This window comes from Ylistrum balloti, unplaced genomic scaffold (assembly GCF_031769215.1).
Source record: "Ylistrum balloti isolate Yb309-2 unplaced genomic scaffold, AGI_CSIRO_Ybal_v1 Utg370876, whole genome shotgun sequence".
Taxonomy (NCBI): domain Eukaryota; kingdom Metazoa; phylum Mollusca; class Bivalvia; order Pectinida; family Pectinidae; genus Ylistrum; species Ylistrum balloti.
The window spans coordinates 248,694-264,096 of NW_026782500.1; the positions used below are offsets into that span (position 1 = coordinate 248,694).

At 35.3% G+C, this 15,403-nt stretch overlaps 1 protein-coding gene across 1 annotated transcript in view; it reads left to right on the forward strand.

Annotated features, from left to right (window-relative positions):
* The window catches only part of LOC132559220 (uncharacterized), a 115,894-nt gene that overhangs the window by 95,663 nt on the left and 4,828 nt on the right, over positions 1 to 15,403 (forward strand). Inside the window, exon 6 of the mRNA XM_060223840.1 lies at positions 14,726 to 14,983. Within this exon, the coding sequence (XP_060079823.1) occupies positions 14,726 to 14,983 (258 nt within the window). The remainder of the gene's footprint in view (positions 1 to 14,725; positions 14,984 to 15,403) is intronic.

The following is a 15,403-nucleotide window of genomic DNA, read 5'->3' on the forward strand; positions in this document are numbered from 1 at the left end:
TTGGTAGAGGTACTAATATAGCTTATCAGTTGCTGTATAAGACTTTTCAATACATTTCAGGTTGCTGTCATTATATACTGTTAAAGTTTATAAAATATGGATAAGCCATATTACAGTCCACCCCTAATTCTCAATGGTCTGTAATGATATTGTTGTATTTAAGTAGAAATATGTACTATGTTTAGTACAGTCTGGGTCTCCTTTTTATGTGATGATATTCAGACACAGGCAGGTTTAGATGGACCTGTATTTGTAGTGTTATTCCCCTACCAATTCCTCCATATTGTTTGTTGATCAGTTAATGGTGAATTTGTGACAGAGGTTTAACAGGACATTTCTCTCCCAGACCTATTACCTATAGGCTTCAGTGGTCTGTCCAACTGAACTGGCATTCATTTGCAGTACCATAGTAATGGGCTGTTACTCTTAGCTACAGCATTAGGCATTCTGTGTCCCCCAATTGTCAATTTTATGGGTCAGCTGTTCAAACTGATGAGCACTGAGGATATTTTTTTCTACCAGATTATATAGATTGCTTTGTAATTCGAAGGTCTATATGTTTATTTAAAGAAATCTAATTATATTTATGATCACAAATAAAAAAAAGTTTTATTTTCTTCATCATATAGTAACAGTGAGTAAGAGAGAATGATGACTGGGGTCATTAGGGATTCTTTCCCTGTCAAACCACGTGGTCACTGCTGGTCACTGCTGGTCAGTATAGTCCAGTGATCTGCAACATACTTCCTTCCTCTAGTGAAGACCCTGTATTCACCATGTTCCTGGGGTTAATTTAACATGTATAACTTAAATTAGTAACATGAAATTAACATACAACTTATGATGACTGTTAAGTATTGATAAAACTAACAACAGCTGGGTTTTGTTCCATGATTGATTTTCTGAAACACAAATTGGACAATATTTCATTCTTAAAAGAAAAGAATGGAGTGCTAAAAATCCTAATGGATATTGGAAAACTAACACATTCGCTCACAGTGACGCCATGTCAAGTTGATTCTAGCTTCAGGTTTCTTGGTGATTAGAAGCAGATATTTCAAACAAATTACAAGTCCTAAGTGATGGTTGCGGACAAATATGTCTGTAAAAAGAGACAGAATATTGCCTTTTCTGGGACTAATACAGCCCTGTAGCTAATTTTGTCTTTGAGCAAGCACTGTAATTGATGAGGAAAAACACAAACATGAAGATGACCTTGACAAAAAGCCATGAAAACAAATGGAAATACATATACGTGTTAGCCTTAGGCTTAGCTACTCGTAACTAATGCAAAGTCATTGCAAGTACGTCTGTCAGTGACCTTGAGTGCTGAATTTTAAACAGGATGGAGATGGAAGGTAAAATTACATCTGTCAGTAAGCAAATTTACTCATTTTTTTGTGTGAAACAAATGAAGCCAGACCGTCAATGCAGAATCACTGTTCACACATCTTGTTAGACAGAAACAACACATCTTGTTAGGTAGAAACAACACATCTTGTTAGGCAGACACAACACATCTTGTTAGGTAGAAACAACACATCTTGTTAGGCAGACACAACACATCTTGTTAGGTAGAAACAACACATCTTGTTAGGCAGACACAACACATCTTGTTAGACAGAAACAGCACATCTTGTTAGGCAGAATCAGCACATCTTGTTAGGCAGACACAACACATCTTGTTAGGTAGAAACAACACATCTTGTTAGGCAGACACAACACATCTTGTTAGGCAGAAACAACACATCTTGTTAGGCAGAAACAACACATCTTGTTAGGCAGACACAACACATCTTGTTAGGCAGACACAACACATCTTGTTAGGCAGACACAACACATCTTGTTAGGTAGAAACAACACATCTTGTTAGGCAGAAACAACATATCTTGTTAGGTAGAAACAACACATCTTGTTAGGCAGACACAACACATCTTGTTAGGCAGAAACAACACATCTTGTTAGGTAGAAACAACACATCTTGTTAGGCAGAAATAACACATCTTGTTAGGCAGACACAACACATCTTGTTAGGCAGAAACAACACATCTTGTTAGGCAGAAATAACACATCTTGTTAGGCAGACACAACACATCTTATTAGGCAGAAACAACACATCTTGTTAGGTAGACACAACACATCTTGTTAGGTAGAAACAACACATCTTGTTAGGCAGAAACAACATATCTTGTTAGGTAGAAACAACACATCTTGTTAGGCAGACACAACACATCTTGTTAGGCAGAAACAACACATCTTGTTAGGTAGAAACAACACATCTTGTTAGGCAGAAATAACACATCTTGTTAGGCAGACACAACACATCTTGTTAGGCAGAAACAACACATCTTGTTAGGCAGAAATAACACATCTTGTTAGGCAGACACAACACATCTTATTAGGCAGAAACAACACATCTTGTTAGGCAGACACAACACATCTTGTTAGGCAGACACAACACATCCTGTTAGACAGAAACAACACATCCTGTTAGGCAGACACAACACATCTTGTTAGGCAGAAACAACACATCTTATTAGGCAGAAACAACACATCTTGTTAGGCAGACACAACACATCTTGTTAGGCAGAAACAACACATCTTGTTAGGCAGAAACCACACATCTTGTCAGGCAGAATCCACACATCTTGTTAGGCAGAAACAACTGGGAAGTGTTTTTCAATAGTCAAAGATTTAAATAAGATCCAGAATTTTTGTCATTTGTATCTTGAAATTTACCAGGAAAGCATTTGATGATAGAGAGAAAATAATACAGCTAAGCAGTTTCCTCCTTCCTATATTTTGCAATTGACTTTCCAACTCTTGGAGAAAATGAAGGAGAAACTCGAATGTGTAAGATAAGATCGTTGTCTCAATTCAAAACATTTTCTGACCTTTCATCATCTCATTCACATACCGTTTATACGGGGAGACATATGACATTGAGAAGAATATCTCTTTTCCTGAACGTCATTGGAAGTCTACGTTAGTCTATAGAGCTGCTTAATCAATTCTACCTTGGGAGTCTGAGCTATCATTGTACCATTACTAAGCTGCTCCAAACCCAATGACAGCTTCATACTATCAGGACACAACAAGGGACAAGTCGAGAGATTCGGATAGATTTACATCAGAGATATACACCTACAGAGGAGCTTATACCATGGGAGAAAATGGACATTCTAACAGACAGGTTAACCCGTGTTGCCATAGATAAGAAGTCTTGTGTATTTCCCTTGGGATGTTAATTTCATCCGCAGATCTCAGAAATCTTGCTTGCAAAAATGTGACAAAGCAACATTTGAAGAAATGTTATCATTGAGGGAGCTTTAAGTGTAGTCTGCTGGCTGGTGTCATGAGGCAACGTTGACAGCTGTCATGGCAAAATATTGAGTCTTATGGTACCCTTGTGGCAATTCCAACACAGCAAGATGCTGTTAAAACATACAATGGACTGTGACATTTATCTGTCTGAGACTTGAGACAAAGCTGACACATGTAGCTATATGTACGTAGTATGTATCATTTTTGGTGTATATGTCGTATCCTCGTGTATAAATGTCACTCACACAAATGTGTATAATCTGTTGGCATTATCAGTATGCAATATTGGCATAATCTTAAGCACCCAACCCGAAAAATTTGGCAATTCATTGAAACTGTAATTATAGCGTTTTATTAATACTATTATTTTTATTAATATTATTATTATTATTTTTCCCTAAGAAAGACTGACTTTTTGACATTTCAGTAGTAGTTACTACTTTGTAATTACTAAAAGTTGTTGAGGTCCATTATCTCTGTCACATTGATACTCCAGATAACTGAGAATATTGATCTTAATGTGTGGAAGCTAAAAAGAAATTTGATAATTTGTTTAATCACTTGAACAGGAAAGGACTTGACTTTGTGCTGGTAATTTTGGAGAGTAAAGATAATAAAAAAGCTCTCCTTCTATATTTGGGTTTTTTTTTATTATTTAAAAATTGATATCCAGGCCCTGTCCCGAACATTTTTCTCAGAAAACTGCTAAAACTGCATGCCTACATATAACATCAGTACACAAGAGTATTCACCTTAATTTTCATACTGCCCTCCTCTGTATCTCTGTATTGCATTTTGAACAGAAAATATTTTGTTGACGTATATATTAATCAGACATGTCTCAGCCCAAAATCAGAGTGAAGGAACCTTGGTTATACATCCTCATAAGTGAGAGCAGAACTCAAGTTTGAATTTTGAAGCCAATCTGTTGTATAGATGCTTGTGTCTACGTACAGGAAATGTAAGGGGTAGATGGATGGAGAAAGGTACTCAAAACAGCATATTGATCTGTTGTCGTAGTAAAAAGAGGAAATTAAAACTCACAAATATTGGACACAAGTCTTGATCACTAAAATGTTTTAATTGATAGTGGATATCAAATTAAACCTTCTCTCTGATGAAGACGGGCTTCTCAATCACAAAAAGACTTTGGTTCAGTGAGGGTATTACTTTGATATGCCAAGAGCTTGTGCTAGTGCTAATATTGTGTGAAAAGAATTCCACTGTATACATATATATAGAATCTGTCTGAGCTGGTCTAAGCATCTTATCCATCTTGACTGGGTCGGTGCAGGACATTCACAGACAGCTGAGAGATTGTATTCACACTTCAGGTGTTATAGATACAAACGTTAATAGCCCTTACTTGCTCATACTCACAGTTAGAAAGCCAGAGATGGAATCGTTAGTATCTGTCTTGTCCTAAACTTGAATGGAATTATTAGAATTAGTCAATGTCAAAAGATGATTATCTTTTTGATATAAAAACCTTAAGGTAAACTGACAAAGCCTAAAATGAATGGCTCAGTAGAGTAGTTATAAAAATAGATCACGATATGAAAGAAAACTAAAATAAAATGGTACATAATAGTTAGTCCAGTCACGATACGAAACACAACTAAAATAAAATGATACATAATAGTTAGTCCAGTCACGATACGAAACACAACTAAAATAAAATGATACATAATAGTCCAGTCACGATACGAAACACAACTAAAATAAAATGTTACATAATAGTCCAGTCACGATACGAAACACAACTAAAATAAAATGGTACATAATAGTCCAGTCACGATACGAAACAAAACTAAAATAAAATGTTACATAATAGTCCAGTCACGATACGAAACACAACTAAAATAAAATGGTACATAATAGTCCAGTCACGATACGAAACCAAACTAAAATAAAATGATACATAATAGTCCAGTCACGATACGAAACACAACTAAAATAAAATGGTACATAATAGTCCAGTCACGATATGAAACAAAACTAAAATAAAATGTTACATAATAGTCCAGTCACGATACGAAACACAACTAAAATAAAATGGTACATAATAGTCCAGTCACGATACGAAACAAAACTAAAATAAGATGTTGCATAATAGTCCAGTCACGATACGAAACACAACTAAAATAAAATGGTACATAATAGTCCAGTCACGATACGAAACACAACTAAAATAAAATGATACATAATAGTCCAGTCACGATACGAAACACAACTAAAATAAAATGTTACATAATAGTCCAGTCACGATACGAAACACAACTAAAATAAAATGGTACATAATAGTCCAGTCACGATACAAAACACAACTAAAATAAAATGGTACATAATAGTCCAGTCACGATACAAAACACAACTAAATAAAATGATACATAATAGTCCAGTCACGATACGAAACACAACTAAAATAAAATGTTACATAATTGTCCAGTCACGATACGAAACACAACTAAAATAAAATGGTACATAATAGTCCAGTCACGATACAAAACACAACTAAATAAAATGATACATAATAGTCCAGTCACGATACGAAACACAACTAAAATAAAATGGTACATAATAGTCCAGTCACGATACGAAACACAACTAAAATAAAATGATACATAATAGTCCAGTCACGATACGAAACAAAACTAAAATAAAATGTTACATAATAGTCAAGTCACGATACAAAACACAACTAAAATAAAATGATACATAATAGTCCAGTCACGATACGAAACACAACTAAAATAAAATGTTACATAACAGTCCAGTCACGATACGAAACACAACTAAAATAAAATGGTACATAATAGTCCAGTCACGATACGAAACAAAACTAAAATAAAATGTTACATAATAGTCCAGTCACGATACGAAACACAACTAAAATAAAATGGTACATAATAGTCCAGTCACGATACGAAACCAAACTAAAATAAAATGTTACATAATAGTCCAGTCACGATACGAAACAAAACTAAAATAAAATGTTACATAATAGTCCAGTCACGATACGAAACACAACTAAAATAAAATGGTACATAATAGTCCAGTCACGATACGAAACCAAACTAAAATAAAATGTTACATAATAGTCCAGTCACGATACGAAACAAAACTAAAATAAAATGTTACATAATAGTCCAGTCACGATACGAAACACAACTAAAATAAAATGGTACATAATAGTCCAGTCACGATACGAAACAAAACTAAAATAAAATGTTACATAATAGTCCAGTCACGATACGAAATACAACTAAAATAAAATGATACATAATAGTTAGTCCAGTCATTACGAAACAAAACTGAAATAAAATGATACATAATAGTCCAGTCACGAACAAAATATCTAGACAAAAATGAAGTTTGCCTCCTTCCAACTGATTTGCTTGATTTCTACTGAGTATGATTAAGATAAAAGAAGTAACAAAAAAGACATGTATCATTGTCACTGTAAAACTGACATGTTTAAATCTCCAAATGATATTAACCAAGGGATTGGTAAGGTTTTTAGCTCCAAGGGAGAAGAAAGCTTAGAGGATCGTCTGTCTATCTGTCAGCCATTTGTTGCCCACCTGGTGCCAGTTCATGTTTATGAGTGTATTTTGCTTTAAACAACTTCTCAATAATGAAGGGACCACAAGTATTTGTCTAGTTATTTTCTGTAATAAAGCTCAACAAAGTTTGGAATAGAAATTTTCTAGACTTATATTCAAGGTCATACTGGGATCAGATTTGTTGAAATATACATTTAAATAACTTCTTCTGCTTACCCATGACTTAAAGGATCCAGGGGTGAATCTTAACCTGATTTTTGAAAAGAAATGACCTTGACCTGTATTTAAGGCCACAGATATCAAATTTTTTTAAAACACTCAAATGGCTTCAACTGCTGATAAAGTACATTTTCTGCAGAAATCATTTACAAAAGGATGAATTAGTTGCAGACAAATGTTGACCGTGCAGTATAAGACTAGTATCAAAGGTTTTTTTTTCCAAATATGGACATATGTTGAATATCAATGACTCATACATTTGTGAGAATTAACATTGAAGATCAGGTAAGAAATGCATGTCCATTGGGCCTCTTGTTTATGCATGGAATTTTCAAGCTAACTATGAGTCATCATTGCTGCTATGACATTGTTTAATAATGGAGAAAAATTTAATATATATAGAAAACTAGAACCAGAGGATTTCAAAAATGATCCCAAAGTGAAAAACTAAATCAGCCAAGGTCAAAGTTGAACTTTTGTATCGAGGTGAAAGGTCATTTGTCATTTAGCTGATGAATATTGATTCTGTAATACTGTATAGTTTAAAATGTCATATTACTGAAGTAGTAGTTGATGTCAGTCATTATGAAATAACTCTTGTGGTAGGTCCTGCTTAGAAGTAGGAATATGTCAGGAAACTGTTAATGGTCATCAGGTGAATTCTTGATGTCAAATTAAGGAACAGCTTTGTTGATGGATTAAGTCTAGACAAAGCGGCTTGATATAGAAGCAATTGGGACTTAATTTCAGATTGAGGTGTGTGATATGATGACTTGTCATCTGAAACATCTTCACACTTCAGAAGCACATCATTGTAACACCCTGTTAATACTTAACACTCAGAACATAGTTTTATATATCTGAAGTAAATTTTTCTCCAGGCTTTTTTTTTATCTTTGATAGATACAACCTCTCTGATAGATTAGAATCTGTCTGCTGTATAGAGCTCAAAAATAAAATGGCACCGTCTAAGCGTAGAACACTTTACCTGAAAGATTTTCTTTATTTCCATATTATGTTTATTGATCAAGAATGATGGATCTAATATGACAAAAAGTCACTTGGTTCAAACCTGACGTCTTCAGTTGTTTACAATCTATTGTGTTTATTTTGGTGTGATAATCACAAATCTCCAGTGACATAATTGCTAAACCAGGAAATTGTATGTTTGATTCCTGCTAGTTTTATTGTGTTGATATGAAACAAGTAACAATCTATATTATAACATTTACAACACTGTCTCACTGTCCAGAATATCCATTAGACAGACTGAAATACACAAAATGATGTGTTGGTCCAGACTGAATTACACAAAATGATTTGTTGGTCCAGAACATCCATTGGACAGACTGAAATACACAAAATCTAGATACATTAAACAGAGTAAGGCAGATAAGTAAATGGAATGAAGTATTACTATCTTACAGTACATTCCATGAGCTCTACCACTTGGTGACCACTGTCCATGTTTTGAATAGTTGCCATAGAATTTGAGACCAAGTTTATTTCTAAAGAGAATTATAATGAACGGTAAAGCTTTGTGTTAACAGATAATGAATAGTTTCAGGAAACCCATGTGGATGATCCATCACCGTGGCAACCTGCACAAACTTTAGATGATGCTAATGTAGGAAGGTATGACTTCTGATCTATGGCCTATGGAAAACAGGACTTTAAGGTCACTTGGCAGCTGAGGTGGATATCCTAGGAAATATTATAGTTTTATTCAAATATTTTTGTCAACTCTTGAAAAATGAATGAATCAATTGTAGATAAACAAAATGTATAATGATTAGTACATGGAAAGGCTGGAAATATATATCCAGGATGTACAGACAGTTAACAAGGTGCTTAGACAAAGATGTAGGGGCAACAAGATTTGATAACAAAATGGCAAAACATGTAATAGCAGCAGCTGTTGAGAATCTCCATACGATCAAAGATAATGACAGCCTTGATCACTTCACACCGTTTAGTTTGTCAGTGAAAGCCTTCACTACTAACGCACTTTTTCCTTTATCTGATTCCGTCTCTTCACTCTAGTATATTGACAATATTTTGTTTTTCTTGTGGAAATTGGAAAAAGTCTGCAATCTGCCATCTGATTGGATACCATCAATTCTTGTTATATCAATGCAGAAAAACATCTGAGACACTGGTGTTTTTGTAAGTGGTTTGTTTCGTCAACATTACGCAGTCACTGATAGCAAGATAAAAAAAAAAACTATTGTTGTTTTAGAAAATAAATCAAGTCAGGATTTGTTTTCTCACATGTGAATGGGGAATATTTCGGCGGAAGACACCGAGGAAGTAAATGATCTTCCTCCGGTTGCGTCTTTAGATTGTTGTGTGTAATAATATATTCAGAAATTCATATAATTTTATAGAATAACAGGTCTAAGGTATTTACATCTAAACCAAATTAATTTTTGTTTATCTGGCACCTCAACATTCCAAAGTAAATGGGAGAGATATTGCTGTGTATAACAGTGTTATTATAGAAATTATTACTTACATTGGATGTATTAGGTATATACTATATAATCGTACATTAATCAGGTTTGTTAGTTCTGGGTACCCAGCATCAACCACTCTGGTTGGGCAGATGTCTCCTTAACTTTCTCCTTCTATAGGAGAATAGAACCCACTTCACCATGTTTAGAGATACCAACAATATATATATATATATATATCTACCACAATTCTCAACCAAGCAGCAATTGTCAGTGGTTGGTATGACTTACCACGCAACAATTGTCAGTGGTTGGTATGGCTTACCACGCAACAATTGTCAGTGGTTGGTATGACTTACCACACAACAATTGTCAGTGGTTGGTATGACTTACCGCACAACAATTGTCAGTGGTTGGTATGACTTACCGCACAACAATTGTCAGTGGTTGGTATGGCTTACCATGCAACAATTGTCAGTGGTTGGTATGACTTACCACACAACAATTGTCAGTGTTTGGTATGGCTTACCATGCAACAATTGTCAGTGGTTGGTATGACTTACCACACAACAATTGTCAGTGGTTGGTATGACTTACCGCACAACAATTGTCAGTGGTTGGTATGACTTACCGCACAACAATTGTCAGTGGTTGGTATGGCTTACCACACAACAATTGTCAGTGGTTGGTATGGCTTACCACACAACAATTGTCAGTGGTTAGTATGACTTACCACGCAACAATTGTCAGTGGTTGGTATGACTTACCACACAACAATTGTCAGTGGTTAGTATGACTTACCACGCAACAATTGTCAGTGGTTGGTATGACTTAAACAATTGTCAGTGGTTAGTATGACTTACCACGCAACAATTGTCAGTGGTTGGTATGACTTACCAAACAACAATTGCCAGTAGTTGGTACGATGTACCACACAACAATTGTCAGTGGTTGGTACGACTTACCACGCAACAATTGTCAGTGGTTGGTATGACGTACCACACAACAATTGTCAGTGGTTGGTATGACTTACCACGCAACAATTGTCAGTGGTTGGTACGGCTTACCACGCAACAATTGTCAGTGGTTGGTACGGCTTACCACACAACAATTGTCAGTGGTTGGTACGGCTTACCACACAACAATTGTCAGTGGTTGGTACGGCTTACCACACAACAATTGTCAGTGGTTGGTACGGCTTACCACACAACAATTGTCAGTGGTTGGTATGACTTACCACACAACAATTGTCAGTGGTTGGTACGGCTTACCACACAACAATTGTCAGTGGTTGGTACGGCTTACCACGCAACAATTGTCAGTGGTTGGTATGGCTTACCACATAACAATTATCAGTGGTTGGTATGACGTACCACACAACAATTGTCAGTGGTTGGTATGACTTACCACACAACAATTGTCAGTGGTTGGTATGACTTACCACACAACAATTGTCAGTGGTTGGTATGACTTACCACACAACAATTGTCAGTAGTTGGTACGACTTACCACACAACAATTGTCAGTGGTTGGTATGACTTACCACACAACAATTGTCAGTGGTTGGTACGGCTTACCACGCAACAATTGTCAGTGGTTGGTATGGCTTACCACACAACAATTGTCAGTGGTTGGTACGGCTTACCACGCAACAATTGTCAGTGGTTGGTATGGCTTACCACATAACAATTATCAGTGGTTGGTATGACGTACCACACAACAATTGTCAGTGGTTGGTATGACTTACCACACAACAATTGTCAGTGGTTGGTATGACTTACCACACAACAATTGTCAGTGGTTGGTACGACTTACCACACAACAATTGTCAGTGGTTGGTATGACGTACCACACAACAATTGTCAGTGGTTGGTATGGCACTTTTTTCACTTCATGTTAATTGATGTGAAAGAAGATTATAGAATCCTAGTAAATATATGCTGTGATGATAAATAATATTTTTAATAAATTAGTTGTAATTATAAAGAAACTATAGCGAGACTTCAACTTGTACCGTGTAAACGTAGAAGATACATTTATACAAAGTAGGGTATTTCTTCTTGTTTAGAGTTATTCCCTTGTTTTTCCAGTTTTTGGATAAAACCATTGTTGATGTACGAGTGACTTTACAACCAGAGGTTAATGATTTCAAGTTATAACACAATGTTTTTAGGACAGCTGAGACAAAGTCACATGCTGACCTCTATCACCTTCATCTGGCATCTTAGTCATGCATTCTTAAAGAATTCAACATCTTCAATGTCTTCTCAAAAACTCCCATACCAATTTCATTGAAAATTTGCAGAAAGCTTTCCTGGCCTAAGATGAAACAAGATAGTGAATTATATAGTCCCCAATCCATGGAGGCCCGATGGGCGAGGTCAAATTTATTTAAATCTTTTCAACATCCAGGTATGGTAGAATCAAATGTTCTTCATGGATGGAATCATCTTAAGGTGGTTTACAAAAATTCCATGGCCCCAGGGTCTCACATTTCTCTGTGGGGAGTGGGTAAAATTTACTATAGTTTATAAAGGAAAACTAGATTTTTTAGGGTAATTTGTTGAATTATCGTTAGAAATATTTCAAACTTGGTTAGAATTATAAGCTAAGGATGACAGCCTGATGATATACCGATATTGATCCTGGTTGACCTCAAGGGGCTGATGGATGGAGCCAAAAGGGGTCAAATTCACTCAGATTTCAAAACTCAGGTCTGGTTGATTCAAATGCTCTTCGAGGATGGAAGTGTCTTTAGATGCTTTAATTACCAAAAAGCCTTTTTTCACATAACTTTCTAAGATTTATTACTATAGCATGTATAGATGCTAGCTTGCTATCATCAATGTCACAATACTTTTTTTGTGACACTTGAAAGCTACTTACCCTTTAACCTTTATATTCAGTATTGCTTATCTCAGGTGACCGTCATGGGTTGACAAACCTTCAATGTGTAGACAGAAATTATCATGGTTTTTGGACTTTATACTCTCAAGTTTCAAATTGTAACCTGATGAATACATTTCTTTTTACTATTTTATATCAGAAAGTTGTGTTGCATCTGTTATGCACCAGTTCATTTGGGATCCAGTTCTAAGCGGCTGTCTTTGTTCCAAATTTCTATGAGAAGACTTATTTTTAAAAAGCCAGGAATTCAATTGATATTAATTAAGATTGACAATGAACAGCGGGTAATGTCATGATTCACTTTAAGATCCGAATGTGGTTGTTAAGATTTAAATTGTTCAGTCCTAAATGGATTTCTCTTCATTAATAGGGCTTTTATTTCAAGGTCATATGTTTTCAGGTGCTCAACATGAAAAATAAACAAATCCATATTTGATTTACAAACCGTTACTACATTGTGTATAAAGTTTAGGTTTAAGGTTTGACCATGTAATTATTTATTCTTCTTAGTGTCCATCTTCCCTAACGTGATTGATGTCACATTTGAACTTTGTAAACCAAGGACTTTGATGTGTTAAATCCCCTGTTCTGCCATTATTTTGCAAACTTTCAATGAATTAAGACTGTACCATCATTTTCTGTAAATCTTTTTCCATTCTGGTAACTTCCTTTGCAGATGGTTTCAGATGGTTTCATCATTCAGTTTACTTTTTTTCATCCTTTTCTCTAAAGACGACCATTAGTCAATGTATTATTTCAAAGTGTTCCCCCTGCTAGCTGGTCAGTTACACAGTTGTAACAGATCTATGAACATTTCATGTCGCTAGATAAGGGCGTATATTGATTGGTTAACAATTAAATACAAAATATCTCAGCTCTGTAATTCAATCACTTATACAATGTAGGTCAACCCACTGATTTTTAATTGTTTAAATCATTTTCATACAGATTTAATTTTTATGTATTTCTGTTTAAAAATGAAATGAATTCACTAAGAGAGAAAAACATTTTAAAGCATGAAAACTTTGTGAGTAAATCTAGGATTGCTTCAGACATGTTAACACGTGGTTTAATTATTTAGTTCTGATTTTTCATGGAGGAAAATGAGTGCAAATATTTTGTTGAAATTCAACGATGTGCAAAGCTAATAAAGATTAAAATGTAACACAATTTGCAATGTCAGATTCCAGGGGACTAATTTCCTTGATTAGAACAAACATGTCTTTTGTCCTGAAGTGACTTGATTCCATTCAGTAGCTGTGAAAGTCATAAAGTCTTATGTAATTTGGTTGAATGAAAGGGAAAATTGGAGATTTGTCAGCAAGCATTAAGTGTAATGTTTTAAAATCAGGCAATATTTGTATGTATGTGTTGTTAAAATACCTAACAGGAAAAATTAAAAATCAATTGAAAACAGTTGAAGCTTATTTACTTAAACGTTTACTGTATAATAAATCTTTTCTTTGAATAAATAATATCATTTTATTTGGGATTGTAAGAAAATACTTTTCTGTATTTACATATATTTAATTTTTTTTTTGAAAACCAAAGTAATGACAAGTTGCTGTTTATATACAGGCCTACAGGTGTGGGTGATACATTTGTACAACAATAACTCTAAAATCGTTGCAGTATAGAAAGGCCTTGGAATTTTAACAATCATTAAACACCCCTCTCCTCCCCCCACCCTCACTCACCCTCAGATACAGTCTTCATAAACCTTAAATCTGTTACCTGTTAAAATGTTCCTTTGGACCCTGCTGTTCAGGGTGTAAGAAATGTACTGTTTCCCCTCTGTCTAAACTACTTCGTTTTTTCTTAGGTCTCCCTTCATACTCCTTTACCTTTGGCCTTTAGGTGCAGCCCCTGTGAGGAAGGCTTTGGGTTCTGTCCCTTGGCTGAGATTGCCAGGCCCACTTCCTGTTAATGCCCAGCTTCATCATTGATAGCACTAGATTTTCAGCATCAGTTCTGCACTATAAGGAGACTTACACAAACATATCTTAACCTCCCAAAGATACATACATCAGCTCGAATAAACCAGGCCAGGCTGTCCTTAATGACCCACACATACTTACTAACTTCATCTTCTTATAACTTTTCATTGGGGAGATTTTACATACTCAAACATATACTCTCTATTAAAGAATAGTACTTGTAAATGGCATCGTTTGGGAAAGTTTAGCAAATTGACTTGTTGGAAACAACAAAATCAGCTAATAATGATAGGCATTTTCTACTTCTGATATGTTTCAGATGAGAGTTTTTTAAACCAGTTCATGGCACTTGGAGTGACCGCCTCAGTGACCATCACCGTGGGCAGTCTTCTGGTGGTCATTGTATGTATTGTGTCCATCGTCTGTTGCTGTCGACGCATTCTATGTAAGCCAGCACAAGACACATCGTCAACACCAAGTGCTGTGACGACAACACCAACATCAGTCCTGACAAATGGTGCCCCACCCGCACTTCATTACAACAACCTGAACAACCTACAAGGTAAAATTAACAATGGTAAGAGAAAAATATTTTATTTCCTTTTCATTGATTCTGACTCACATAACATATATATGCTGTATCATATTAATGTTATTGTAATGTGAGAAATATCTTATTTCTTTTGTTTGTTTTTAGTAATTTCTATTAAGAATTGATACATTTCATCTACGTGTATGTTAGATATCAGATATTTTAAAACATTTGTAAGCAATATTTCAGATATCAGTGTGCTTCACTTTTCTGACTTTATTACTAAAACACATCATTTTGAGAAGGTCTGATAAAGTTCAGATGGAGTGAGTCTAAACAGTGCTGCATTGTGCGAGACATGCAGTCTGTGAGACCAAACAGAGCTGCATTGTGAGAGACATGCAGTCTGTGAGTCCAGAACTGCACTGTGAGAGACATGCAGTCTGAGACCAAACAGAGCTGCAT